This window comes from Limanda limanda, chromosome 7 (assembly GCF_963576545.1).
Source record: "Limanda limanda chromosome 7, fLimLim1.1, whole genome shotgun sequence".
NCBI lineage: Eukaryota > Metazoa > Chordata > Actinopteri > Pleuronectiformes > Pleuronectidae > Limanda > Limanda limanda.
This window is the reverse complement of record NC_083642.1, coordinates 15,859,657-15,886,416: the sequence shown is the minus strand read 5'-3', so window position 1 is coordinate 15,886,416 and position 26,760 is coordinate 15,859,657. Positions and strand designations below refer to the sequence as shown.

General features: G+C 42.3%; 2 protein-coding genes across 2 annotated transcripts; both read right to left on the bottom strand.

Annotated features, from left to right (window-relative positions):
- Positions 1–1,126: 1,126 nt before the first annotated feature.
- On the bottom strand, positions 1,127–17,034 carry gnai3 (guanine nucleotide binding protein (G protein), alpha inhibiting activity polypeptide 3). The gene is made up of 9 exons (XM_061075087.1): positions 16,425–17,034; positions 9,807–9,849; positions 9,222–9,363; positions 8,948–9,105; positions 7,246–7,374; positions 5,454–5,583; positions 4,572–4,725; positions 3,099–3,306; positions 1,127–2,414 (listed from the first exon to the last, which is right to left on the bottom strand). The coding sequence occupies exons 1-8, from the start codon at positions 16,540–16,542 to the stop codon at positions 3,116–3,118; spliced, it is 1,065 nt and encodes a 354-aa protein (XP_060931070.1). The 5' UTR covers positions 16,543–17,034; the 3' UTR covers positions 1,127–2,414; positions 3,099–3,115.
- Positions 17,035–22,459: 5,425 nt separating this feature from the next.
- gpr61 (G protein-coupled receptor 61) lies at positions 22,460–23,884 on the bottom strand. The gene has a single exon (XM_061075533.1). The coding sequence runs from the start codon at positions 23,882–23,884 to the stop codon at positions 22,460–22,462; it is 1,425 nt and encodes a 474-aa protein (XP_060931516.1).
- Between the last annotated feature and the right edge of the window lie 2,876 nt (positions 23,885–26,760).

Sequence of the window (26,760 nt, the reverse complement as noted above, 5' to 3'; positions counted from 1 at the left end):
AATTGATTTAACACGGGTGTGCAGTGTTAGTCACTGTCGCCCCACAGCAGGTTCCTGCTTTGACCCTGGTCTTTTGCACGTTCTCCATGTGTCAGCTAATGATTTCTCTGGGTACTCTGGATTCTTCACTGCCCAAATGCGAGTGTGAAAGGTTGCTAGAGTCTGAATGTTGGCCCTGCGAAACACTGGTTACCTGTCCAGGGTGCTCTCCGCCTCTCGTCCAATATCAGCTGGGATTGTATCCAGCTAACCCTCAAAGGATAAGCGGTATAGATACTGGATGGATCATTAAACATGTCCGTGGTGAGTTTATTAGCATTCCCATCTGTGTATCAAAATCCTAACTGTAAAACTATGTGGTATCACTTTGACAAGTAGGTGTGGATGTGTGCTGCCAACGCTTTTTGACAAAAAGGTTGATTTTGAAGGATAAGCCTCATCAAAATTTTTGTCCATGTCAATCCCACAAAAAAGCAAACTCAACAATACAAAACATGAAGCCTGGTCTAGTGATTTCCTCTGTTCCACGGGACGATTAGAAACACATTGTTGATCCACACTGCTGCACCTGGTCTCGTCATTTGTTCTAGTCAACATGGCACTAGCTTCCTTTGACTCGATCCCAGGGATATTGTTCCGCTGCTTTAAGTACTCACTGGAGCTGAAAATAAACCAAACACACTCTTTATTCCAGTCTGAGTAACAGCTCATAATAACTACACAGCACCCAGCTGTTTCAGAAAAATATTCTGCCTCTTTCAAGAAGAAAAACTATACATTACTGAGCTGCTTTTAGAGATTAATGTCTTCATTAGGAGCGAATGTATTAGACACTCTCGAACGCAGTCTGGAGGAGCCAGGGATCAAACCACCAGCCATCTGGTTAGTGGACGACCCTCTCAATCCACAGACGCCCTGCACAAAATACATACTTTGTAATAGGAAAGTATGTATTTCCCCTTTTTGTTGGAACCGGAGAAAATAGATCTTATTAAGCGACAAACAAACACACAGTGGGTTTTGGTCCTCTCACGAAATTCATTAAGAAGAAAAATGCACAGTGTTCCCTATTATACCCTTATTAACTTAACTCAAAGATAAGAATCTGTCCCTGCATGTTCTCATGTAGATTGAATACAGTATGAATTTATTTTGTCATCACTCATATCATTAATAAACTTGGATGGAGTTTCATACTCCTTTACAGAGGTTGCATACAGGGTTAAGAAATTAGGGGAATATTGGTGAGCTGTGAATCCAGATGTGTCTGAAATGTAACCGTGTGCATGGCCTTTGTAAATCTTCACAGTGGAAAACATGTGATCGGTGTTTCCGTGGTACGATTTTGGAATTGACAGAAGAACAGGTGAGAAAACGTTATGCCATCATTTAATGATGTCAAAATAAACCAATACAACTGCACAAACTTCAAGTGAGATAAATATTGAAATTCTTAATCTTGCAGAGAGTTGGTCACCAGGTCGTCTCTGCGTAGGAACACACTGACCTGACAGAATTAAGCATCTACTCCAGCATTTCAGATCACATCAGCAGCAGGTCTCCTCAGTGTTATGTGAGGGCCACGGCCATTAAGCACCAATACAGCCTCTGTCCATGTGACACTGTCCCATCCTTTTTAATGTATTTGTTGATATGGCTTTGCTTATATCCACAGGATTACGAAAAAATCACCTTTAGGAAATTCTATATCGACCAAGTGAATAAAATTAGTCATATTCAAACTGCTATAGAAAAAAAAAGATCTCCCTTCACAAATTGATTTGCAGTGATGAGTCTCAAGTAGAAAAAATATGGAGAAATACAATGCGGTCTAGTTAAAATGGAAAATAACGTTGCAGACAGCATTGTTACTACTGAGTTCATGAAACTCATGCTAACTGATCCCATACCCAAAATTATTCGTTAAACACATGAAATCTTGACACAAAAATTCTAAATTACAATGAAATAAAATGCAAAATATTGAATAAAGCAAGGTGAGACTGACTAACAGCGAAGAGTAGATGGAACACAATCAAAAGTGAGTGCGATTTACATTTCAGCTGTGAAGCTGTGTGATGCAGTAAGAAATTTGATCAAATCCGTTTTGGTCCATGTGCAGGTGACAGACAGAATATAAATGTGTCAAGAGACGTCAGAGGGGCTTTACCTGCCAGCCCATCCGCGGTTCAATTCCACAAAACTCCCCCACTTACCACTTCCTCGCAGTATGCTCTGCATTTTAAAACACTTCAAGACAAAAGTGATGATAGTAGCAAGTCCCCAGATTGTGGAATTCATGTCCGGCATGCTGCATGGCCACAAACTCAGTCCTTAGAAACACCTACTTTCCTATTCGCTCTCTGCAAACAAGTCATACCAGCCCCGACATCCTGGTGATTCCCCCCCAACACCTGCAGGGGAAAAGAAAAATAATCATCAATATCTGTATGGTGATCCGTCGCTGTGAATACAGTGTCACAATAACTGTCAGAAGGGTTCAATCAGAAGTGGCTTCCTTTATATGAAATCTAGTTGCATTTACTGAATTACATTTATAAAATGATTACATGTGTAAAATATTTTTACACATGTTATCACAAACGAGCCCGGAGTCCACGTCAGCACTTTCAACTGAACTTGAAACCAGCGCTCCACGTGTCACTGTCTTTACACGACTTTAACTCTGGACAAATATGATGATAATCCATACAAGCTTCAGGGTAATCACAATGAACCATATCATGATATTAACTATATTGCTAGTGTATTTGGAAATGGAATATAAGTAACGCTGTGACAGTGCTACAGAGAATTTGGCTACAGACAAGAAAACAACTGTGGTTGTGTAGATGTGGTCGAATCACATTAGGTCCAATCAATCAAGCAAATGTTTAAGTTCTTCTGTTCCTGCAATTAACAATCAGTCTTTTTCAGTCCTTTATCATATAATCACAGTTATTCCAAAATTACCCAACAATATCATGATATTAGTTTAAGGTATTATTGCTCCTGCTCACTGTAGACCGCAGTCTATCATTTCATAGACATAGACACCTTATGATGCAACAATGAGAATAAGGAGTCTGTGTGCTGACCTGCAGGGCCTGGCGCTTTAGTAGAGCCCGATCTCCCTCAGGTTAATCTTGATGATGACGTCCGTGACGGCGTCAAACACAAACTGCACATTCTTGGTGTCCGTGGCACAAGTGAAGTGGGAGTAGATCTCCTTGGTGTCCTTTCTTTTATTCAAGTCTTCGAACTGGCACTGGATGTAAGTTGCTGTCTCTTCATACGCGCTCCCACCTACATTAAAGAAAGGTCAGTTATAAAAAAAGATATTGGTCAGAATTTGTACGGAAACTAGAAATACTGTAGTTGTACGTCTCCACCAACCAGTACATTTATTTTCCAAATTCATATATGGTCACAATGACCTTTACCTTTAACCAATAAAATATATTTAGCTAATACAGTCTAGTGAATATGTGTGCCAAATTTGAAAGAAAGAAAGAATTCCCTTGAAGTCTTCCTGCGATATTACATTCACAAGGAAAAACATGTGTCAACCAAAATCTGATCAGTTCATCCTCGAGTCCAAATTGATATTTGCACAAAATTTGAAGAAATATCCTCAAGAGATTCTTGAGATATCACGTCCACGACAGACAGACGAATGGACAGACAACCGGAAAACATAATGCCAGCGGCCACTGTCTCTTGTCCTCTGGAAAACATAATATTTTCAACAATGTGCGTCAACGCACAAGAACCCATTCTCTTTCAGTTTTATTCCAGTGAAACTCAGGTGGTGACAATATTTGCTATTATTCATTTGATCAGATTATTGTTCGTTCTTCTGTGGGACACAAATGGCGCTTCAGGCTCATGTTTAGATCAAAGGTGGAAAAATTTAGCTGTCAGCAAAGCATTTGAAATAAAAACAGAGGCGCCCGGAATTATTGACCTTTCAAGAGCTGTGATCGGCTGTTAAATCATGACTGCATCTACTGTGTGCAAGCACCAGCGCTGTTCACTGACATGTTGGAGTCAATGAGCCGAGACACTCCGTTCAGTTGTGTAGCAGATTGATGAAGATAAAACCGTCAGCATTCACCATGGTTATTAGAGCAGTCAGGGCTAAATATACCGACAAATGTCAACAGCAGAAATAGTCAATAGTTGTTAATCTGAGAGTGATGGTATGTCAAGATAAATCTTGTTCACTCATAAGCCACCTGATTGGATTTGCTCCATCATGGTGGATCAGTTCACATGTGATAAAACAGCTACAGGGAAACACAGTCAGTGTCCAACTAGTAAAACACACACACACACACACACATAATGAAGAGAGGATATAAATTCAAAGCTTGTTTATAATATACCAACAACTCAAAACTGTCTTTTACTACACAAACTAAATCAGATATGTAAAATAAACCTCCAAAAAGATCCAAAGCACAGATCCAGCTGATAGATAAATAAATATTTCCTCAGATACCAGCAGCCGAGGAGTGACCACACAAAAGCTTCAATGGAAATATAAATTCACGCGTTGGTGGACTCACCAGAGAACTCGGGGTAGCAGATAGTGAGCGGACTCCTGCTGATCTTCTCCTCAAACAGGTCCTTCTTGTTGAGGAAGAGGATGATGGAGGTGAGCGTGAACCACTTGTTGTTGCAGATGGAATCAAAAAGCTTCATGCTCTCATGCATCCGGTTCTGAGGAAAGAGCAGATGTGAACTTACCAATTATGGTGCCATTGGAAAATCATAAAGTAAAATGAATGTATAAATATAATGACTGAATTCCAGATAGATAGATAGATAGATAGATAGATAGATAGATAGATAGATAGATAGATAGATAGATAGATAGATAGATAGATAGATAGATAGATAGATAGATAGATAGATAGATAGATAGATAGATAGATAGATAGATAGATAGATAGATAGATAGATAGATAGATAGATAGATAGATAGATAGATAGATAGATAGATAGATAGATAGATAGATAGATAGATAGATAGATAGATAGATAGATAGATAGATAGATAGATAGATAGATAGATAGATAGATAGATAGATAGATAGATAGATAGATAGATAGATAGATAGATAGATAGATAGATAGATAGATAGACAGAATATATTTTTGCAAATTTTCTCTAACATTGAGCTTTTGGTCTTTTCGTTGATTTCTCAGAGAATAATTAAATATCAGGGATGATAAGTGGACTGATGTTAATAGGTATGTGTAATTTGGATCTAGTGAATCTCAATGTGGTTTCATCAAAGGCCTTGGCGGAGGTATGTGCTCTGCTCAGTGAAATACAAGGTATTTTTATTAGTAAAGTACTAATGAACCGCTCATGGAAAACATAACTATCACATTTTTGTGATATATATATGAAGCAAAACACTACAGTCATCATCATCATTTACCATCTCCTCATCCTCAGCCAAGACGAGGTCGTAGTCACTGAGCGCGACACAGAAAATGATGGAAGTGACTCCCTCAAAGCAGTGGATCCACTTCTTCCTCTCTGAGCGCTGACCCCCGACATCGAACATCCTGAAGAGACACACAGAGAGAGAGAGAGAGAGAGAGAGAGAGAGAGAGAGAGAGAGAGAGAGAGAGAGAGAGAGAGAGAGAGAGAGAGAGAGAGAGAGAGAGCGAGAGAGAGAGAGAGAGAGAGAGAGAGAGAGAGAGAGAGAGAGAGAGAGAGAGAGAGAGAGACTGCATGAATAAATGCACAGTGAATGTGCTCATTTAAATTTTACTGATTTATGAGGATGAGTGTACAAATCTAGGGCAAGAGCACACACACACACACACACACACAGGCGGCATGCTGGTGACCTCACTCTGTAATCTCATGTTTGTGTCGGCTGCCTCTGTCTCCACCTGAGGCCGTCGGAGGTGAAGTGAATCTACACTGAGCTGTTTAACTGACAGAGAAATGAAATGGAAGAGCGCTGCAAGCTTCAACACCAATCCAGTAATTACACACTCCTAGATCCAGAGAAGTTTTTCATGGGGCTACAAAGGCAGGCCAGGGAGGCTTTTACAGTTCATGTTTCACCAATATTTATAAGTACAGGAGCTCGGCAAAAAAAATTGTAAAAGGACTGAAGCTCTGTCATCACATTAACTGCTTCAAAGGTGGGTCACACTGGGCTGAATGCCAGTTAACAGCAATGGTGAGTTACACAAGAGGTTTGATAATCAGGGAACAGAGCAAACAAGCGAAACATCTGCGACCAACATGCTGATGCCTCAAACAAAATCGTAATCTTTCATATTTAATTACTATAAGAGAAATTTCCTTTGATAAACATAAACAAAACAAGCTGAAGAGATACGGACACTGCAAACACCAGGAAGTCGATGTAGATAATGGCCGTGCATTCTAAACATCCAATATGTAACTTTGGCTGCTATTGGGTGTCTCAATCAATCAGGGTGTGATAATGGGAGTTGTTGTCTACATCACTGTTGCCGATGAAAAGCTAGATGATGTGACTCAGACACAAATCATGGTCACGGACGATGTAATGTATTCAAATAATAATCAAAACATACAAATACAAACAGTGGAAGGAAAGAACAGCTAACTGGCTAACTGGCTAACTGTGTGTTTTACCTCCATCATACTTCGTTTGCCTCAGAAGTTATAGCATTAGTCATAGTTTTTGTGTTTATGAGTTTGAATATGATCATTGGACGATGTAAAAACACGACGAATTGCTACATAGTATGCCTTTAATATGACCTGCTTCTGCAATTTGAAAAGAAAATTGAATCCCTTTTTTCAAAAACGTTTCATGATAATTCCCTTTAAAATAAAGATAAAGTTCTGTCCCAGGAAAACAACTACTTCTCATCGTTCATAAAATAAAATCTTTTATTATTTAGGGATGTCTCCTTGCAGCCTGGAATCCTACTTTTCATGGGATGAGTAAAAATATAAATCATTTTGTGAGGCTGAATTGAGCTAATCAGTGTCCCCACTAATAATTTCACACCTTTTAAATCCTATGGTTAAGATCACCGGGTTGGGAATCACTGTGTTAGTCTTATAATGACATCTAATGTTGTGACCAATAAAATAAATCAACTCAGGTCCTCACTGCTCATAAAAGCTTAATAAGTTATTTTGATGGCACAAACACAGCCTGCCCACGTCAGGCCAGGCTCCTTGGTCAGAACAGTCAAATTGAAGTTTGTACTAACTTGAAGTAAAGATCTTTGAAGGTGAAGTGGGTTTCCACGATGCCAGTGGTCTTGACGCGTGTGCGCAACACATCCTGCTGAGTCGGGACATAGTTTGTCTGGCAGATCCTGTCCAAGTCGTTCAAGTAGCTGAGAGACACAAAACACAGATGTATGAAGATGATCCCACGAGCAAATGTGCACACAAACTTTCAAAAAACCACATAGTACCATTATCTGGGGTTTTCCTACCATCCACCTATCCATCTATCCATTACCTATACAGCTTATCGTTTGAGGATTGCAGGGGGGAGGAGCTGAGGGCCAATCCCCCCTAACATTGGCTGAGAGGCAGGATACACACTGGACAGGTTGCTAATGTATCACAGGTCCAATATACAGAAACAAACAAGCATTTACACCTACTGTCAATTTAGATTCTCCAATAAACCAAACCCCAAACTGCATGATTTGTTACTGTGGGAGGAAACTTGAGTATCTGAGGCAAACCCACACAGTCCTTGGGGAGCACATACAACCTCCACACAGAAAGACCCCAGCTAAACCGGGATTCAGATTTGGAACGGTGCTGGCAACACTGCTAACCACTGCCCCGGCTGTTCCACCATGTTTTCCAGACTTTCAGTATGAAAAATGACAAAATATTTTTTTTTCACATTTATGTCTGGAGAAGAAGTGGAGAGCTTGTTCTGCAGACACTCATCCGAAGACCTCACGGAATGATACTAAATATGGGCTTATATTTTGGTGCTTGATAAACACTGGCTCCTTGCGGGTTGAGCAAAAACAGACTAACTCCACTGGTTCCTCTTGTCTCCTGGTGTAGTGCAGCGAGAGCCATGACAGCTCGGCTGTTTTCAAAACAAAGAAGACGTCCGTCACACCTTCGCATAAGGCTGCTTTCTCTCTCATGTCGAGCGTACAGAAGAAGAAGAAATCCTTGTGTCTGTGTCTAATAAGTCATGTAAAACCCAGGACAATATATAATGGCAGTGGTGTCTGAAGAGCAGAAAGTGTTTTCTTTTCCAGTTCTCCTTCTTAAGGAATGCACAACAAGGACTGTGCAACAAGCTGACACAGGATCATGGAGAACAAGACACATCTTGCCTCCCTTTGGGTTCTAGTGAAAATATTGCAGACAGGGCTAATTAGCTGAGTATCTTTCCACCGTGTATCATCCAAAAAACTGGACTTGATTCATTTACAATTCTTGAGAAATCTGACTTGGAATCAGGCAGTGAAATGATCTCATCCCTCTTGGGGCTCTCCAAACAGTACTCCATTGATTTAGCAATCCACTCTTACAACACTGTGCAACACATGATATAACATCTAAACAAAAACAAAACGCCCCCAAAAGGTTTGAAATGTAGGTGCGACCGAATACTGTTTCATGCATTTTTCTTCCTTGCCAAAACCCGCAGCCTACATTACCCACAATGCAACTCAACCAGAGCATTTGCTACCCTTAAGCAGAGATGGAGGAGCAGTCAGCAGAGGTCTGGTGAACTCACTTTTTTCTAGACACCTCAGTTCTCTTTTTTTTTTTATTTCAAACTGGCCGAGTTCCCTTTTTAATCAAAATAAACTACAGCTGGATACCATGTTAAATATGCAGATGTTTCTTCTTACTGAATGGTTTAATACGTCAGTAGTTACTTGTATGAAACCTGTAGGGGTGTATATGTATAGAAGTGCTCACTATGCAGCAGAATCGTTGAGCTGATACTCTCGTGACCGATCAAAGCAGGCCTGAACCCCGCCATCCTTCCACAGCCTCTGAATGACGGTGGTCAGCTCGGCCGACATCACCCCTTCCTCCGCGGAGCTCGCCAGGGCAAACAGTTGGCGAGCATCGTCCTGGAAACAGACAATAATAGCTCTCATTGTAAAACTGCTCCCTTGCTGAGTCATATCACGAATGAGGGTGCAGCTCTTTGAAAGTCACATTTGAAAGTCGAGTGTAGCTCGCTTACCTCCCGTGTGGCATCCCCAAAGTCGATCTTTAACCGGCCCATCGCCCTGATGATGGCCATGATGGACTGGATGGTGTTACTGTACACAACCACTTTGTACTGCTTGCACTCCTCCTCTGAGTAGCCATCTTCATGAATGATTCTGACACAGAGATAAGAATACAAGTCGGATTTCAGAATCCCGATAAATATTTGACAGTGGGAATAACGGCTTTAACAAATGTGGGGCAAATTACAGATTTGAAACATTTCACTGTCATTAGCGCTGGGATAGGAGCATCAGTGAGCATGCAGCGTGCCTAATGTGGGAACCGGGGGAGTCTATTCAGGTTCTGCCAGGCTACAGTTGGCCTCTGTGGTCATTGTTTGACATGTTAGAAAAACAGAGCCTCCTCCTCTTCATGAGCCGAGCAGAACGAGGCTCGGACTCCACAAAGATGAGCCCTGTTTGTAATCACAGCCCTCCTCTCACTATTAACCTCTGACCACGGGGCTGCAGCTGAGACAAGGAGCGAGCAGCGCCTGTCTTTTATCAGCTTGCAGGATGTAGGAGTTTGACATAACGTCATGTGCACTGTAACTTACTTCATCTGCTTTACTATGGTGCTTTTCCCAGATTCGCCAGCTCCTGAAAAAGAAGGACAGTGGATATATGAGGCAACATACAACAAACATGCCACCACATAATACCCCAGATTCTCCTCTCACACGGACGATGATGAAGCAGCTTTTCATCTGGGCTGAACTTAATCTGATCTCGTCTAATCATACAGAGTGCAGAGTGTGTTTATGTCAAAACACTCAACAAACACACACCTTGTGATGAATTTCAATGGCAGACATTTAAGTGGAGCCTAAGGGAATGTATACAGTCAGGAGGTACTCCTCTGTGTAGTAATGTGATGTTGCACTATATTATGAACTGAATGTACGTTTTATATTTTTACTCTTTCATTTATAGTTATCATCGTCTAATTCTGGTTCTCCTCTAATTCAACTGTTTTATTCGCTTTCCTTTAGGTTTGCATCAGAAATTAGAAGGATACTGTCCAAAACCATGAAAAGATTTCTCCAGTCATATTTTCTCCTAAAGTTTATCTTGCTAACCCACTGGTTAGGAATTTCTAACCAGCGCAAAAGGCCTTACACTCCTATAGTAGCATGTGTTTGTTTAGGAAATTCCAGTTAATTGACCAATCACATCCTGAAGGCCAGGGTGCCATCCACCAAGGATGCAAAGAAGGATGAAAATTGAGCAGGAGGCTAGCCCAAATCTTCGATGGCTGTTAAGCTAGATTGCAAGCGAACAAATAAGCATAAGGATCATGCAGATCTTTTAAAATATATTTCAGCTGCTAGCTTACCGCTAATGTGTAAATCCTACATGCATTTAATAGGAGGCTGCAGTCATCCCTCTTCGTGCAGCTAAAAATCTCTAGCTAAAAAAGTGTTCAGCCCCCAAAGCCTTGCTATTACTGGAAAGACCAGATTTCAAATGAATTGTCAGTCGTTTTCCTTTGCAGACAGACAAACATGTTCAAACACTTTCCTGGTTAGTCCCTCAACCCGTCACTAGACAGTGCAGATTGGGATCCACTGTATTGCATGTTGCAGTGATGAACTATATGAAGAGAGAAAGTGCCCTTTTTCTGCTGTGTTTTTCTTTTTTTATAAATAGAAAATATCAGGTCGAGATGGTTGCTCCCGGGTGATGTCCTCTACCCTCCTTCCCTCCCACCTAGTTTCCTGCCAGCAGCGAGCAGTGTGTGGACACAACGCACACACACACTCAGTGAGAGTCACTGTGATGAGTTACTTTGAGTCCACACCAAAATCCTAATTAAACAGTTCTTATTTGCTGGATAGGTCAATTAATGCAACACAAACACTCCAGGCGAGAGACCACTAACAATATTAGGTTACATATCTAAGAATGAATGCACCATTGAGGTTGGCCGTTTTGGAATAAAGCCTAGTTATGTAATTATTTGCAAAAATTGCCCTTTATGAATTTGGGCCCCTGCTCCTCAAACATCCTCTGCACGTCCCTGACCTTTACAGTATTTCTACGACAGTCAGCCAAACAGGAAACAGTTGTCACGCTCAGGCTGAGCCCGTGTTTTTCCACTGTAAAGACAATCTCAGACATCAAGCTGTTCTGGGTGTAGGGAGCAGAGGGGCTATAGAAAAACTGTATTTGATTCAAATATATCCTACTCTAAATATTCAATAGCTGTGTCTCTGACCCAGACCCAACTGTACAGTACAGAGGATTCTATCACTCTATGTTAATAACAACTATCTCATTACAATTGAGGTTATGTAGATGTGTACGACAAATGAACAATAAAAAAAACACCCTATTGAAAACCTCCTTTTTATTGATAATAAAGATTTTGTCTATTTTAAGCTCTTCTTTCCTCTTTTAAAGGTGATAGGACGTCTTAAAAAAGGAAAAATCTGCAAAAAAAGCAGCTAAATCTCAATAAAATGACCAACAACCACTTAATTGCAGCAACCTATTTTAATTTATTGTGTAGATTATAAATGCAACAAGTTCAAGAACAAAAATAATAGACGTCCGTTTTCAGTCCCTGGTATTTAAAATATGGATACCCGCTTCTGTTTTTAAACCAACCACAAGTAAACCTGAGATTATTTCAAAATAAGGGCATAGATTTTCTAAGAACTTTTATTCCCCCAAAGAGGAGGGTGAGACACATGTACACAGCCACTCAGGAATCTTTCGCAGATGAATTTTGTCAAGGAGGCTTATAGTAGAGTAATGTGTTCAGATGGCCGGCCAACAAGAATTAATTCCCTGAATTCTTGGGTTAAGCTGTCACCAGCAAAAAGAGACTTAGGCCCGCTCACACAGACAGGGAGGAGAGGACAACGTGTAATGGTTCCCCCTCCACTGGCCCATCAGCCACCAGTTCTCTCATTCATGGCATATTTTGGCTGATAATCAACTGTGGCCTGCTGCCAGTTCACAAACCAAATTTACACAAGCATTCAGAGAGTTGTCCCAACCCGCACACGAGTCAGACTCCAAAGCCTTGGTTAACAGGAATCTCAAAATCACTTTTATTTTTTATATTTCTGAGTCACTGGTTGTGGTTAAACAGGAGAACATTTTCATTGGAAGGGTGCGTTGGCTCTCCTACTTTGTGGTTGTGCATAAAGAACGGCAGCTGAACTCCTCTTTGTTTCCCCCCATAACTCTCTCGCTCCTGCACAGACTGGGAGTGGTGGGCACTGCCTGGAAAAATTGCTTCCCCCCCCTTTAAACTCTGTGGAGGAGACTTGAAAATGAATAAATGAATGTTTCCATACATTGAGATTTTAGCCTGCATTATACCACCACACTAGTCAGACTGAAAATCTAAAATAACTAAATTTATCTGAAACCACGTGGATCCAACAACCACATCTGTATCAACACTAACTATCTCTTTCAGGTTTCACTTCTGTCATTACACTCTTGGCTAAACTACTTAAAATAGCTCATCTTCGAAACACAACAAAACAATACAAAGCTAATTTGCCGCAATACACCAACAAAACAGTTGAAACACATTAGATGAGAAAATAAATTAAAAGCTGTGGATACTAGAGGCTCTGAAATGGTACAAATGACTTACTGGCCTGGTTTTGTTCTGCCATATCTTCTATAGATTAAGGTAAACCCCAGCAAACATAAACTCTCTGATGGGAAAGTTTCATTTTAATTTCAAGATGCACAAGTGAATTGATTGGTCAGTTTGACAAACCATGACCGACGTTTTTATCAACCCCATCAAACTGTGAGAAAATGTCTTGTGGAAACTTTAGTGAGGTCAATGATGCAACCATCACACAGGAAGACTTGCTTCACGAATGACTATAATAAGGATTTCCTGCCCATTGCTAAATCAAAAGCTGCATCTGTACTCTGAATCATCTATACATTTGAAATACTTTGCATGATTATTAACTCTGGTCACATATATCAGGCCATCATTAAACAGACTAACAACATGATATACTATACAACTCTGGCATGTTACAGGAAAGTGATGACTCATTAAAACTGAGTGGAGGAGTTTTTCTGAAAACTGAAGCATGTCAATACCACCAGATGAGTATCTTAGTCATATCACTTGTTTGACATCAAGTGTGTTTTTTTTTTACATGTACACGTGAATGTCTCAACCAAAAGGGCCTAAACTTTGCAGTACAACGGTGCATCAGTATAATCAAGTTCACATCAACGCATTACTGCAAATGCTGTGTGGACTACTTTTATTAGAGATGTTCAAAAAAGGGTTTTTCCCTTCACGATCGGATTCCGAGACCTGGACTTTAACTGTCACTGATCTGAAAAACAACACCTGATATAATGTATCTTAACAGCTATGTGCTACTGACCCTGTATGGAAGGGAGGATTGCTGTTGTTGTGTATGACCTGGCTCAGGTTAAACCCTTGCCACGTACCCCTGGACTTGCACATGGTAGATATTGCCATTTTTATTGTGGGACTTTCCAGCATGAATTATTGGCAAGAGCCTTACATGTTTGCTAGCTCTGACTAACGCTTCTCTACTGGAAATCACTTCTTCTTCATGCCTCTCTAAAAATAGCACTTGCCAGCGGCAGTGCAGCGCAAATGCTAGCGGCAAAGTAGAAGCAATTCCTGTGATAAGAAAACTGCAGTTTTATCTGTGTAAAAATATAGTTTAAAGAGGTAGTATCGAATCAGTAAGGCATTTTGTCCATATAGGAGGCTGTTCTGATGCTGGTATCATAACATCTGTTTTTATGGTTATGTCAACAATCCTATTTTCTAGATACTAAAATGCGTTTTATTTCTATATTTTTATTCAATTTAAATTTCAGAATATTAGAATTAAGAAAGTTTTAGTTAAAGCTTAATATCTAATCAAGATATTAATAATAGATGGTTGCAATGATGAACGGAGAATTATCATCCTCGGCTCTACACAGCGTTTTAATATCTTTAAGGTCACTGTTTTTGTTTTTACGATTGTCCCTTTTACTGTTCTGCTTCACTCTCACAGTTCTCATCAGCCTGTATTACAGCTGCAGGCCGCTCTTCAACGTTAGGGACAAACTGCAGAACACGGTGTAGGATTGAGCAGCTAAATTTCCAGATATTTCCCTCGGGAGACGTTGGAGAAAATAACAGAACTAAAAGAGAGTGAATATTGGCTTTAGATGCAATAGATTGCCAGAAACAACCCCAGATAAAGGGTTCATGTTGCAACAATCATGCTGGAGGTGTAAATGGGTTTCCTGGCAAGTTCCCCACTGTTTCATAAGGTCACCAAGTGGCAGAAAAAAACATCTTAAACCAATAATAATGATTTATGATTTAGCAGAACATGCCATGATAAATACTGACCCCAAAGCTCCTTAAAATAAATGTGAGGGGATAGAGCAAAGAAATGCTATAGATGGTTGAGGAAACTTTCCCCAAACGTTCCTGTAAAAGTTCTTCACTGGAGATAACGTCGCTGCTCACAAAGCGTGACCACACTATGGCCTTGGGGTCATAAAGTAGAAAATAAATCTGGGAACTACTGGTGGACACACAGATGCATTTCCAGCTATAAAATAGGATGTGGAGTTAAATCACTTCTTGTAAACTGGCACGAGAGATTTACAGTCAGGAAGCGTACACATGTTCAGTGCTGCAGGATTGAGGGCATCTGCTCCACACCCACATGGTGAGCACCACTGAGAGTCTCACTCATATCTACCAAACCTTCAGAGAATCTACAGACAGGCAGTGATCCTGACGAGTGGGTGCAGACATCATGAATCTGAACCTTAAGAGGATTTCAAGTACCTGAAGTGTTGTTCCAGTGAGACAAACTGAAATGAACAGACCAGTCCTCCATGGAAAATCTTTCTAAAGTTAGTTCAATTAGATAACAACAAGTACAGCCAATGAAGAATAACACATATCACAGCTCAAGCCTGACTCATTAATCAGTTGGCAAATAAAATCAGCTGATATGAGGCTTTTTATCAGCAGGGATGGAAACATGACACCTATGTGAATGCACGCATTTCTCCTTCTTCTTTATTTCAGCAGTACAAATAGATTTTCTGATGCGATGTTATGACCCTCATTGAACTTAAATGTGAATAGCCATGATTGTTTTTGTACTCATTGTTATTTTTGCATCTTGGGTACAACGTGCAGCAGCAAATTTTTCTTCATATCGTGTAAGACGAAAAAAGACAGCAAGGTTTCTGACATGCTACTTTCCTACCGTGCTAGCGTTGTATCCTGTACGATGCGAAGAAACAAATCATTGTTACACATTGTTCCCAAGATGTAAAAACATGAAGTACACAAGTGTCCATTGCTATTTACACATCAACACCTAGAAGTTCAATGCGAGTCACGTCAGAAAAGGTGCAGCATCAGTGTTTAAACTGTCATATAAAGCGGAAGAAGACAAAATTCGCACGGAGCGAATGCCGACACTGCAGACCCATTTAACCCAGAAGTATAAAGCTGAATGTATCCATTCCAGTGGCATTTAAAAGCCAAAAGTTAGTGGGGGGGGGTTTGCCCAGTGCAAAACAGGCTTTATATTTATTTGTCATGATGGTTTGATTACAACATCTTAGGAATCATAGCTGATTAATATAATATATAAATATATCAGCCGATATATCGGCATTAGACATTTTTAACTATCTGTCTCAACATCGCCCCATCAAAATCTATATCGGTCTAATCACAGCAACCGTAAAAAATCTAATCCAAATCAGGAATGCTGCCACGGAGATTTCAGACCAAATCTTGTATTTTTCCATTTCTTGGTGTTTAGACCCTACAAGACTATGTTGCCTGCTGCTGTCAGGTTGTGTATAGAGGCCTGCGTGAGTTACTGCTTAGTGACAACTGTGATGACACACATGTCAACACACAGTCGCCCCAGAGCACGTCCTCCCTGCGTCTCAACAATCCACAGGCTAAAGGAGAGAAAATCCCTGTCAGCACCAACATCTGGTTTCCTTCTGAGAGGGAATGAGGAGCCACAGCTGCATTACAGGAGGAGGAGGAGGAGGTGGAGGTAGAGGAGGAGGAGTGGATCAACTACAAACTATGGTGAAAGAGTGCAACAACTTCACGATATAAACTAATGAACGCAGAGACAAGGAGAGGGTGTTGTGGTGCATACCGAGCAGGAGCAGCTTCACTTCTCTGGAGGACTTGTCCCTGTCGTCCCGCAGGTTCCTGTCGATCATCTTACTCCTCTCCACCGCAGCTTTGTCCTCGGCGCTGATCGTGCAGCCCATTCTTCCCCTTGTGTCTCTCCGATGTCTTCTTTCTGTGTGTGTCTGTCTCAGCAGTTCATGAGCTGCGGGGACACCAACGTGTTCGGCTCGGTGAAGTTTCACAGCCACGGACACAGAGAGGGGGGTGGTGGGGGGAGAAAGGCGTTGGCGGCGGAGGCTCGTCGGTCCAACTACAGTCTCACGGCTTCAGTCCACACACTGTCTGTCTGTCTGTCTGTGTCTGTCTGTCTGTGTCAGTCTATGAAGATGATTCAATTCAAGTCTTTACGCAGGAGGAACCAAAAAAAAACCCAAGTGTGTCCTTTAAAATCCTTTTCTCCAACTTATCCAGGGTTTTGTCTCACGCAGAACAACTTTTAAAAAAAAGGTAAATAACAAAACAAATAGACTTTAAGTACAAACTTGAGTTTAAACGGCGCTTAATCCAGTATTTTCAGAGTAAACACACAACCATGCAGCGCAGCGGCGCGCTCATCCAGCTGATCCAGAGGCAAACCGAGAGAACTGCTCTGGGGTGGGGGGGGAGAGGGGAAATTGATGCAACCTACGGGGCTGATGGGAAATGTAGTCCCTTCTAAAAGTGCCAGATGTAGCCTTTCCTGCGTGTGCATGTGCAGCACACATGTCTCTCAAAGTGGATGCACTTCTCACAGAGACTCTGATCCTCGTGTGTGATGTAGTGTCAGTCACATTCTGCAGGTTTCCTCTGCAGCTCCGCGCCACTGACCTGCAGACACTGTGCAGCCGGGTTGTGTGGTGCGACAGCGCCCCCAGCGGACACACACCTGGACTGCACATAGATCCATCTCTGCATGTTTGTTTGCCATGTGTTGACAGGTAAACACATGTCCCGACACGTGTCTCCGGTAAAAAGGTCAAACTGTGACTTTGCATTGGCCTGAGTGTCACGTTCAAGCTCAACCCTTCTGGATGTGGAGTGGCAGCACTGAGGTGGGTTCATCAGTCGATCATCTCAATGCTAACCTGTAGCAACAACATCACCATGTTAGATTCCATGTGTTATCCCGCTTTAACTTCACCTCAGCAGGGTTTGTAGCAGAGTCGGTGAGATCTGCTCTGGGAGTTTAAAGTTGTTTTGATGTAATAATAAACTCACAATTTAATCGCTTGCGTAAAAATAGCAGGGAATAGTGAACAAATGTCGGTTTATGGTGACTTTAGTTGCTTGTTTTGTTCCTTCAACACAGAAAAATCATCTTATATGAAAAAGAACACAGTAATTCCCTTTTCATTTTACAGAGAACATTTGATATTTTTGTACTGCAAAAAGTCACAACACATGCAAACTCATGCAAATACAAAGCTTTGTGAAGTTTGCTACTCGTCAGGATCACTACCTTTTTGGGTCAGCTGGAAACATTTCTGTTTTTTCGCTATTTGCAGCGCGTTTCTGTATTTGCATGTGTTGTGACTTTTTGCACCGCATATGTCGTCAGATTGATGAAGTTGTTTTCTTAATTTGAACGTGTGTTTTCGTTTTGCATGTGTTTTCTTGATTTGCACTGTTGAGCTCTCTCTCGGCCACCATAGTTAAGCCTTTATTAATTAAACATCTGCTTTGTACCATGATGACCACTTCTCTGCTTGACCAAAATGGATTTATTCACAACTGTTTTGAACCTCTAAAATAAATTACTTGGATTTATGTCAACTGTATGTCCATGTAACACCAATAAAGATGATTTTTGACCACCCCAAATTTGTTGTCATTAATCAATTGTAACTGAGCTGCAATGCATTTATATTAAAGGCAATAGTCACGACTTATAAACCAATTGGTAGGGATGCCTTGTTTTAAAATTATAAAAATAATATTATACACATGGTTGAAACAATAATTTGATATTTGATGTGGAGCTTTAGTAGTTGAACTCCAGTATAAGTAAAGTTATTTAAAAATTCCATCGCTAATAGCGGCTGGCTTATTAATGGATCATCTATGTGAAACCCAGCTGAAGGTCCTGGTGTCTGGACATTATAGAAGTCGTCTAAACTTTGCTCCTTCCCCCCCAAACAGCTTGACTCTCCTGCTCCTCCTGCTGGAGCCCTCAACACCATCATCAGCTCCGGTTACCAAGGCAACAGCTGATTTCAGTGGAGTCAGAATTTGGAAGTGAGTGAGAAATTCACATTATTGAGTTCATGTGTGATCCAGTAGTGATGTCACAGCAGAGAGAACTGACCGGTGAATACGCTCTTGTTGAGCTCAGATCTGTGTGTTGAGCTGATAAGAACCCCAGACTCCTCCTCATAATCAATGTGCTCTGCACCCAGTGACCCTCGTGGGGGGGTGGGTGGGTCGCATCCGTCCTTCAGCAGTTTTTGCTGACTGTGCTGTAGCCCACCACAAAGGTCAGTCTGTTTGAACCGTGTCCCTGCACTGTGGGAGGCGCCCTCCCAGGCTCGACATGAAAGCTATGAGTCACTCTGTCCATTGGGGAGCAGCACAGGAGAGGGTTAGAAAATTAGGATGATCAGAAAATAGAGGATGAGCCTTGGTCGTTGCCGTGCTGGTGGCTGGATCTGAACAATTACAGAACAATCTCAGAACTAACAGTTAAGCTCCCGAAACAGCTCAGATTTTCATTATGATGTGATACTCAATGTAAAAAGAATAAGGAGATATTTGTGGTATTCATCGTCACATTTCGCTCAGGAAAAGCTGCAAAATCTTCAGCTCAAATTTGTGTTTTTTATATGTCAGTGTTTCAGTCAGTAGCTTTAAGGTCTGCTGTACGTTTGAAAATCAATGAGGGATAATAGCTTAGATTCACCTCATCCCTGAAAGATTCTTATTGTGATGAAAGGTCGGCCGCAGATTCAGGTCAGTCTCAGTAGGCGTCAGTTTGGTTATAGTATCACAGTGTCGTTCGCACAGGCTCCAGCACCGTGCCTTGCTCAAAATGTCACTCCTCTTTCATTCTGTTCTTACCGCTTCATTGCACCTCTGTGACGTGCACCCCCTGCCTGCTCCGTGCACACACACACACACACACAGGCAGGGAGCAGGCAGCTAGAGAGCAGGAGCGATGATTGATGGGATTGATCATGTGATAGATGAAGTTATTGATCTAAAAATGTCTATAACAGACCACAACACACTCAATTTAATCGTCTTGCAGTGTTTTAAATCATTTCAACTGATGGGTAACCAATACACAGGGCAGCTTAACAATGGGCAAAACAAACCCTAGTAATGAGGCATCCAAACAGTCTTTGCAGCTCATGTACAAAAGGAGAAACAGAGAAAAAAATCAACATGACATGTATTAATGATTTACAATGAACTGTATTTTCATTCCAATTCCCAATGCTAGGAATATTATCTGCCAGTCACCTTCACAGCAGCTTATGTGTCCGTCCGTGTAATCAGCAGATGATAGCAGAAATAGAGGTTAAAGCGTGTAATCAGATTGGTCAGGGCAATTCTGCTGCTACGGTAACGGGAATCCAGCTGATTGGATGGTTTGCTCATTTACATTTGGCACAAGGGGCTTTGTAATGACCTCAGATTGTGTGAAATATCACAGAATTTATTAAAACAATTCCAATACTAATAAAAAGCAGATAACAATAATGAGGAAGATCTCAGATTATCCAAAGAGGTTCAACCTTTGCTCATGAATGCTGGTGTAATACATCAAGGCAGTTTTGTGTTATTGTTTTAATTATGATTATGGTTCCATATTTTGTAGTTCTAATTAGAGCCCGACCAATATATCGGTTGGCTGATAACATCGGCCCATATGTATGGCTATCAGAGTTTATGTGCAAAAACCTTTTTTTTTACAGAAAAAGAAATTCAGGAAAAAGTATGTATATTTTGAATAAATAAATTATATTTAAACTGTTTTCTTAATTATTGTCATATAAATACTGAATATATATATACATAAAAATGCACACATAAATACACATATATATGTGTTTGAACAGTTTATATATGTTTAAACTGTAAAATATCAACGTCAGTCACATTTCTTTGTCATTAGGATTTGATCACATCTTTTTTAACACACATATATATATATATATATATATATATCAGCAGATTTATTGGTATCGGAAAATTATTTACTTCCTAATAATGGTATTGACATTAGTCCTCCAAAAAAATCAATATTAGTCAGGCTCTAATAATAAAAATAAGATATGACCTGTAGAACATAAAGGATTATGGCAGTCATTTTGTCTTGTGCTCCTTATTGTTCTTCATTTTATTTCAAACTAAAGTGGGACCTAATGTTTCTGCACCATTGTTCCACACACAAGAAACACTTTAAAGCAACATGACGAGACAGATCTGAGAAACAGTCAGCAACAAAGTCATATCCCCAACAAAATTAGAACACTCTGTCCCCCCTTAACAAAGGGACCTTTTTTTGTTCTGACTCCCAGCAAAGCATGAACCTTCCCTGTACGCCTTGTGTGGAGAGTCTTGTGATCAAATCCACAGTCCTGTATGAGGCGGTGCAAAAAAGATGAAGGCAGCGAGAAAGAGCAGAGTATAAAATGAGACAAAAAAATATGTTTTGTAAGAGATTTGCGCCTTGTAATTTTCTTTGGAACATATGTCACTGCCTATGTGACGTGTGCAAACTGTATTCCACCTGAGATCAGAGGAAGTGTCGCCAGTGTCTTCCATTTGTTGCTAAATGAGGCCAAAGGCAAAGCTTGCCATCTGTAAGCATTGTCACACCTGTGTGCTGTGTAGCCACAACAAGCCTGGTTGTTTATAGCACAAACTCAAGAGCACTCGCACTGCTCCTGTGTTTACCTGTAAACAGCTCAGACATCACGGGGCGCTGGTGGATGGGTCCCAGGCGTCCGAAAGAACCATGTCCACATCCAGCCTCGCTCTCAGCTGTAGTCGATATTTTTACAAAGATTAATCCTGAACACCAACAGTGTCATACGAATAAGACCGGCCACAATGTTTTCCCTTCGAGCGGAAGGGGCTGGAATCACAAGTCGAGCAATGTGAGGTGATTTTGGTGAGGAAGTGATAATCACAAGACTAAAAACAGATAAACATGATAATAACGCTCCTGGAAAACGTTTAAAAATACCCTGGTGTGTCAGCCTGTTTATTATAAATACCAGCAGCAGCTGCACCAGCTCTGAGTTGATCTTGTTCAACACAATGACTTTTTCAAATGGACACTCTAACTCATTAAAGGGCCTATAGGAAGAAGGGGGTAGAATGTTGTGTATGATTGGGTCATAGTGAAATCAGTATTATCAAATCTATCCTGTCAAACAGAGCCAGTTGTGTCACTGCGTCATTTTGAACTGATTGTCAAAGGGCTTCATACAGGGCATATTAAGCAAATATTAAATTGAGAGAAAATAAAAGAATGCACAAAGAGGTACGTGTGAAAAAGCTGGAACAGTTATGATTTATCGTGACAAATTGTTTCACATACATTATTGCCTTGTCTAATGAAGAACCAACATTTTTGTGTCAACGGCTTTTGTAGCTTTACACGAACTGTGAAAACTGTGTTCCCCCTGAAGCTCTGTTGCAGTCTTAGCACGTATTTACATCTATGAGATCGTTGTCACTTCACTGTGCTGTGGTTAACACAAGGGCTTAGTGTCCACCTGCTGACACAATACAAAAAACAGCCGGATGCTGTATGGCTCCCGAAACATGTAGCGCTCCAGTATCATGGCCATTGGGGATATGAATGAGACAATGCACATAATATATTCTGCTGTGTCCTTCTCTTAAAAGCTATACAACTTAAATTCTTCAAAGAAGATACCACAGAATTTTCAACGTAAGCATCACAGATGAATTGTTCAACAAATTTTAGGAAATATGAATAAAACCTAAAAATAAGAATGTTTCTTGGATGATTGAATGGCGGAATAGACAGTACATGAGAGGAGGCTACAGCTCTAGTACAGTCTTCCAGCAGTTCTCCTTCTCTGATACATGTAGTTCATTGTTCAGCTGTTGCTGTGGAATGAACTCTGAAGTCTCCTCAAGGATCTGCCCTGGGATATGGAAGTCAGCTGGCATGATCTGCTGAACAGCTGATTCATGAACGAACTCTGTCCCTGGCTCCTCTGGGCTGGCTCTGCTGTGAGAGTTACAGGGCTCCAGATTGCATCCTGTGCCCTGAAGGAACTGCATAAAGTTTTCCTCAATTGAGGCCTCACGGCTGGGCAGCTGCTGCCCTTCGCTGGGCCCGGCCCGCTTGAAGAGGCAAGCCAGGTGCCGGCCCAGTTCCTCACGAATCTGACGGTTTAGGAAGCCGTAAAAGAAGGGGTTGGAGGTGAAGCAGAAATAGCCAATCCACGTGACCAAGTCCTCCAGATGGGCAAACGATGTGGGAGAGGTAGACAGCACGGCAGAGTAGAGGTGGAAGGAGAAATATGGCAGCCAGCAGCAGAGGAACTGGCCTCCTACTGCCACCAGGACCACCGCAGCCTTCCCACCATTGAAGGTTCTCTGAGGGGTGGTCCGGGCACCAGTTCCTCCAAGGCTAGCTGCCATGGTGGAGTGGCTGCTACTGGACTCGGTCCGTTGTCGCGGCATATCCATCCAGGTGGGGAGATGGCCGTGCTGCATGGATGCTACTCGTGCCACCTTGAACATGTTGCAGTAGACCACGAGAATGATCATCATGGGGCACAGAAAATAAATAATTGTAAAAAAGACCATGAAAAGCAGGCGCATGGTCCTGCCTCCCGTCCAGTGGAGGGAACAGTGTCTCTGACCGGGAATGAGGACAGAAGGAGACCCCAGACCCTGGCTCCCCTGGAGCAGCCATCCCAAGAGTGGCAGCAACGACATGACAACAGCTTTAATCCAGATTACTACCACCACCACCACCACCACCCCCACCGTCATCTTCACCTCGTGGCGCATGGGATGGACAATGTAGTAGTAGCGCTCCACGTTTATTGCACAGATGGTGAGGATGGCAGCGCTCACTAGACACACACTCAGGCAGAGGTAGCTCCGACACAGCGCCTCGTCCACCAGGATCTGGTCTGACACCATCCCCAGAGGCATCAGCACCAGCGCTGCCAGCAGGTCCACCAGAGACAGGTGGAACACAAAGGCAAATTTACGCAGCTGCGGAGTTTTGGTGATGACAATCATCACAGCCAGGTTCCCAACCACCGCTAGCACATCCATGATGAGCATAGCACATAGCGCCAGGGACTGGTTCAGATCGACCCCAGCTCGGACGCTCGCTGTGCTCGGGGTCACGTTCGAAGCATTTGGATGGAGTGAGGCTGGAAATGTTGGCAGCCTGGAGAAAGAAGTGTTCCAGGAGGGGCTCGATGTGACAGGATGCTCCATGAGAGGATGGCATAAGGAGGAGAGAGTCCGCTGAATTTCATGGGCCCATCACCCATCCTCCCCCGTCGTAGGGCGTCACTGAGAAGCTCAGGCAGTGGTGTCTGTCATGGCAGCTGGAGCTGTGCAAGCCCTGGCCCCAGTGGACTTACTTCTGCACACTATCACAGGTGGATTCCTTGAAGATGTAGTGACTTTTAGGGATGGCCTCTCTTCCTCTCTCTCTCTCCAATATGACCCTCAGTCAAAAATATCTGAAACAAAGCAGAGAGTCCTGTTAAAACGCAGGTGCTGGTGAGGATGAACATTTTAAAACAAACTTGTTAGAGACATGAGAGAAAGTCTGTTTGAGTTCACAACATGCTCAAAACACGCTTGAGTGCATTTCATGAAACATGACGCTGACTTATTCAAACAGAATAAAATATTAGTCTGAAAGGTTCATAATGTTTATCATCACTCAACGGTGAAGAACATATTTTAGAGTTGAAGTACAACACCTTCCTTTGTTTGTCATCTTATTCCAAATATTTTCTGCAAATGAAGAATGACACACTATCAGTCTACTGTGTGGCTGTGATCTGACATGAGTTGTGTTACTCTCGGGCTCTGGCTGTAAAAGCCGTCGGACTGGATGCACTCACTTGTAGCTGGGGTCATAATTTACTACTTATATTCGACATCTGCATCCTCAGATGTGTGTTTTCAGGGCAGCCGGTGCCCGAGGGAGAAGCTGAAAGCACGGAGCGGACCATATGTCCCCCTTAGCAGAGTGGAGAGGCAAACTGGATGTGTGAACAAACTGTGAAACGCAGCGCCCCGGAGCCCCCTGCTTTCTGCACTGATGTTAGGAAAAGATCAGTGAATACTATTATAATCATGACTTGAAAAATATCAAACCTTTCAGAAATATATAAATTTCAATGAAAATATGCCATTAGAAAACCTCCATGAAATCCTGAACTAATTTTCAGATAAATGGCGTCAGAGCAGCTTCAGCAGTTTGAGCAAAGTGTCTGTGTGGCCAGGAGAGTAGACAAGAGGGCCTGCGCTGTGTTTACTGTCATAATCTCACCTGGACACAACCCCACACTCCGTAAAAGCCGTGGAGCGAGTACTAAGCCTTTGGTACATTTCCATATGCTGCACACCTGCATGTGCAAGTTTTCCATTTCACAAGTGTGACAGGCTCCGTGGCTGCGAGGCGCCTGTTCTTTTCCTGCCCGCGTACGCACATCAGGCCCGACCGTCACCTGACAGACACCAGTAGGTGGCCTTTTGCCGAATAGGTCAAAGAGTTACAGTCACCTTCAGTCCAATTAAATAACCTGCAAGCGACATCTGAGCTATGATGTAGCAACAACTGTGACACAGCCCCCTGTGGATTTTCCCTCTAATTCTGCGTAGTTTGTTTTATTGCTCTCTGGTGTCCAGGGTCACTTAAGCTCTGCGACGACCACCAAAAGTGAAATATGTGTGACAGAAGAAACAAATTATCCCCACGACTTCCCAAAAGGAAGTAGGTTAGTTTCTGAAAGGGTCTTTATCCCGCAAAAATCCCACAAAAATCCCATTCACGAGTATCCAAATAAAAACGATTTGCCGATAGATGCTTTATGATGATCAATTATGTCAAGTATTCTCACACAAACACAATTATTTAACTAATAAAGTGAAAATTAGGGAGTTAGTGGCTCACATGCAGCACAGACTCCAAATGTAATGTCAGTGAAAGTAGCATAATTTCGAGTCAAACTCTGCCTCAGAAGCTGCTGAAGAATTTACACAAAGCTTGAATATAAGGTTGCGGCAGAATCTCTTCAGCTGCTGACTGGAAACCATATGACCCCCGTACGCTGTTTACTGTGTGGAGAAAAACCAGCCTGTTGTTCAAGTGTCCCTTTTCATTACGAAGCACTTTCACTGCTCATCAGCAACACGAGCGAGTGAAGATTAGGAGTTTGAAATGAGCCTACACGACACAAAGGAGGCATCTGTGTGCGGAGATCCTGGATACGCAAAGATAGTGGGATGTGTGATATGATGGGAAAAAAGACACTGCTGCTTTCCAGCATCCTAACTTCCACTCCCATGCCTCAGAAATAAAACACAACAACACACTCATCCCCCTCCGCACACTCTGCTAACAGGGCAGGTATGTGTGGAGAAGGGTGGGATGATAAGTCGGTGACATACCTCAGTCAGGAGAGGGCTGCTTCCTCCAGTGCAGGTTCACAGTCTAGTGAAGAAAAGCCGACCTGTTTCTCTCTCTCTCTCTCTCCCTCTCTCCCTCTCTCTCCCTCTTTCTCGCTCTCTCTCTCTCTCTCTCTCTCTCTCTCTCTCTCTCTCTCTCTCTCTCTCTCTCTCTCTCTCTCTCTCTCTCTCTCTCTCTCTCTCTCTCTCTCTCTCTCTCTCTCCCACACACACAGCAAACACACACCACGTCACAGAGAGAGAGAGAGAGAGAGGAGGGGAGAGAGAGGAGAGGGACGCTCCTGAACCTCCTCCTCACCTGCCCTTTTTTTTATCTCCTCATCTGGCTGACCGCCCCCAACTCCCCCGACCCCTCAAATCACAACAAACACCCCCCTCCTCCCTGCTCTACTCCAGACAGGTCCTTGTTCCAGGTGGGGAAGGCAGAGCAGGAGCAGAGGGGGTGACAGTGAAGGAAGAATAGAAAGAGGCAGAGGGGTACTGTCATCCAGCCTGTGATGTGCACCCACACAGCCACACACACACACACACTTTCATACAAACATGTACTGGCTCCAGCACGTGCCCAGGGCAACTGCAGAGCCGTGCAGAGCACACAGGCAGGCGGGGGGGGACATGCAGCATCCAGCCTCCCTCGCTCTGCACTGGGTCTTAGTGCCTCGCAA

What these genes read in the sequence shown, in the direction of transcription:
- gnai3 (XM_061075087.1), bottom strand. Translation starts at nt 16,542, where the DNA reads ATGGGCTGCACGATCAGCGCCGAGGACAAAGCTGCGGTGGAGAGGAGT. An exon ending in TGGCTGAGGATGAGGAGATG is followed by an intron (nt 4,726 to 5,453) that starts GTAAATGATGAT and finishes CTCTTTCCTCAG; the next exon opens with AACCGGATGCATGAGAGCAT. An exon ending in CTGCTACCCCGAGTTCTCTG is followed by an intron (nt 3,307 to 4,571) that starts GTGAGTCCACCA and finishes TCTTTAATGTAG; the next exon opens with GTGGGAGCGCGTATGAAGAG.
- gpr61 (XM_061075533.1), bottom strand. Translation starts at nt 23,884, where the DNA reads ATGGAGCATCCTGTCACATCGAGCCCCTCCTGGAACACTTCTTTCTCC.